The sequence below is a fragment of the Rhizopus microsporus genome, assembly GCF_002708625.1.
Source record: "Rhizopus microsporus ATCC 52813 unplaced genomic scaffold scaffold_16, whole genome shotgun sequence".
In the NCBI taxonomy this organism is placed as follows: Eukaryota; Fungi; Mucoromycota; class Mucoromycetes; order Mucorales; family Rhizopodaceae; genus Rhizopus; species Rhizopus microsporus.
Genome location: NW_019671931.1, coordinates 232,917 through 234,042, shown reverse-complemented (window position 1 = coordinate 234,042; position 1,126 = coordinate 232,917). Strand labels below are relative to the sequence as shown.

Below are 1,126 nucleotides of genomic sequence, written 5' to 3'. Positions count from 1 at the left end.
CTGCACAAACAGCCTACACAAAATAAAGACAGACTGCACAAACAGCCTGCATAAAATAAAGTTATAATGGATTATTTGAAGGAAGCATGTATTTAATACTACTAAAGCTATGATTATGAGCGAATGATATGGCAGAATGGGAGTACGTTCTAACCCATAGAATATAAAGAATAGAATAAATTGGACGAATGAACGCAACATCTTCATTTTCTGTTTTACTGGCCTACCACTGCGCATTTACTGGTCTACAGTCACAAAAATCCATTGGCCATAATTAAGGATGCTCATTATGGCCTACGAAATTTTTAGCGGCTGTAGGCCAGTAAATGCGCAGTGGTTGGCCAGTAAAAAATTAATAGAAATTTCACAGCCAAAAATTTCCTATAGTGGTATCGAGCCTTCATGCTTCCGACCAAACATGCTGCTAATCCAGGGTTTATTTTCTCCCATTCTTCTCTCAACACGACACTCAACTTTTCAATATTTCTTATCTCACTTCTTCTTTCCTTGACAAGATTACCTAAAGCGGCCCAAACATGCTCTATCGGATTCAAATCAGGGCTTTGTGTGGGCCAGTACTCAGCGCCCCTGGTCTGGTGGGCTTCCTTCCATCATTGAACATAGCCACCAATTGTGGCAGTTAGATCCATCCTCTTGGAATATAAAATTTCTATCCTCTTTCTAGCAGAGTTGTGCGATCCAAGGTGAAAGCTTTGGGCTAAAACATTTATATATTTGTCTTGATCAACTGTGCCGTTAACCAAGACCAAAGGATCAGAACCATTGGCATGAAAGCAGCTTCAAATCATCACCCCACCGCCTCCATGTTTCTTCGTTGGCACAATATGCTTAGCATCATCTCGTTTAACAAATTTTTTGGTGACTCTGGCACCATCATCGTTACCGGTAACGGTGAACCGAGATTTATCACTCCAAATGACGAGACCGAATTATGTGTCCCTCGTGCCTGTACGTTGTTTTTAAAAAAAAAAAGGACAAGAACGTATACAAGCAATTCTTTTAATGAAGTGAGTATGTTTTCTAGTTTAATTGAGCTGTAGTAATGAATTGATTCTGTCGAGTGAATACGCTTTTGAAAACATGCGTTCTAGAACTGTTTTCGAAA

General features: G+C 39.5%; 1 protein-coding gene across 1 annotated transcript; it reads left to right on the top strand.

Annotated features, from left to right (window-relative positions):
- Window positions 1-289: 289 nt before the first annotated feature.
- RHIMIDRAFT_294140 (uncharacterized protein) lies at window positions 290-700 on the top strand (the record flags this gene model as incomplete). Its single annotated transcript, XM_023614059.1, has 2 exons — window positions 290-322; window positions 388-700. 2 exons carry the CDS (start codon window positions 290-292, stop codon window positions 616-618), a joined length of 264 nt encoding a protein of 87 aa, XP_023463372.1. The 3' UTR covers window positions 619-700.
- Window positions 701-1,126: the final 426 nt, after the last annotated feature.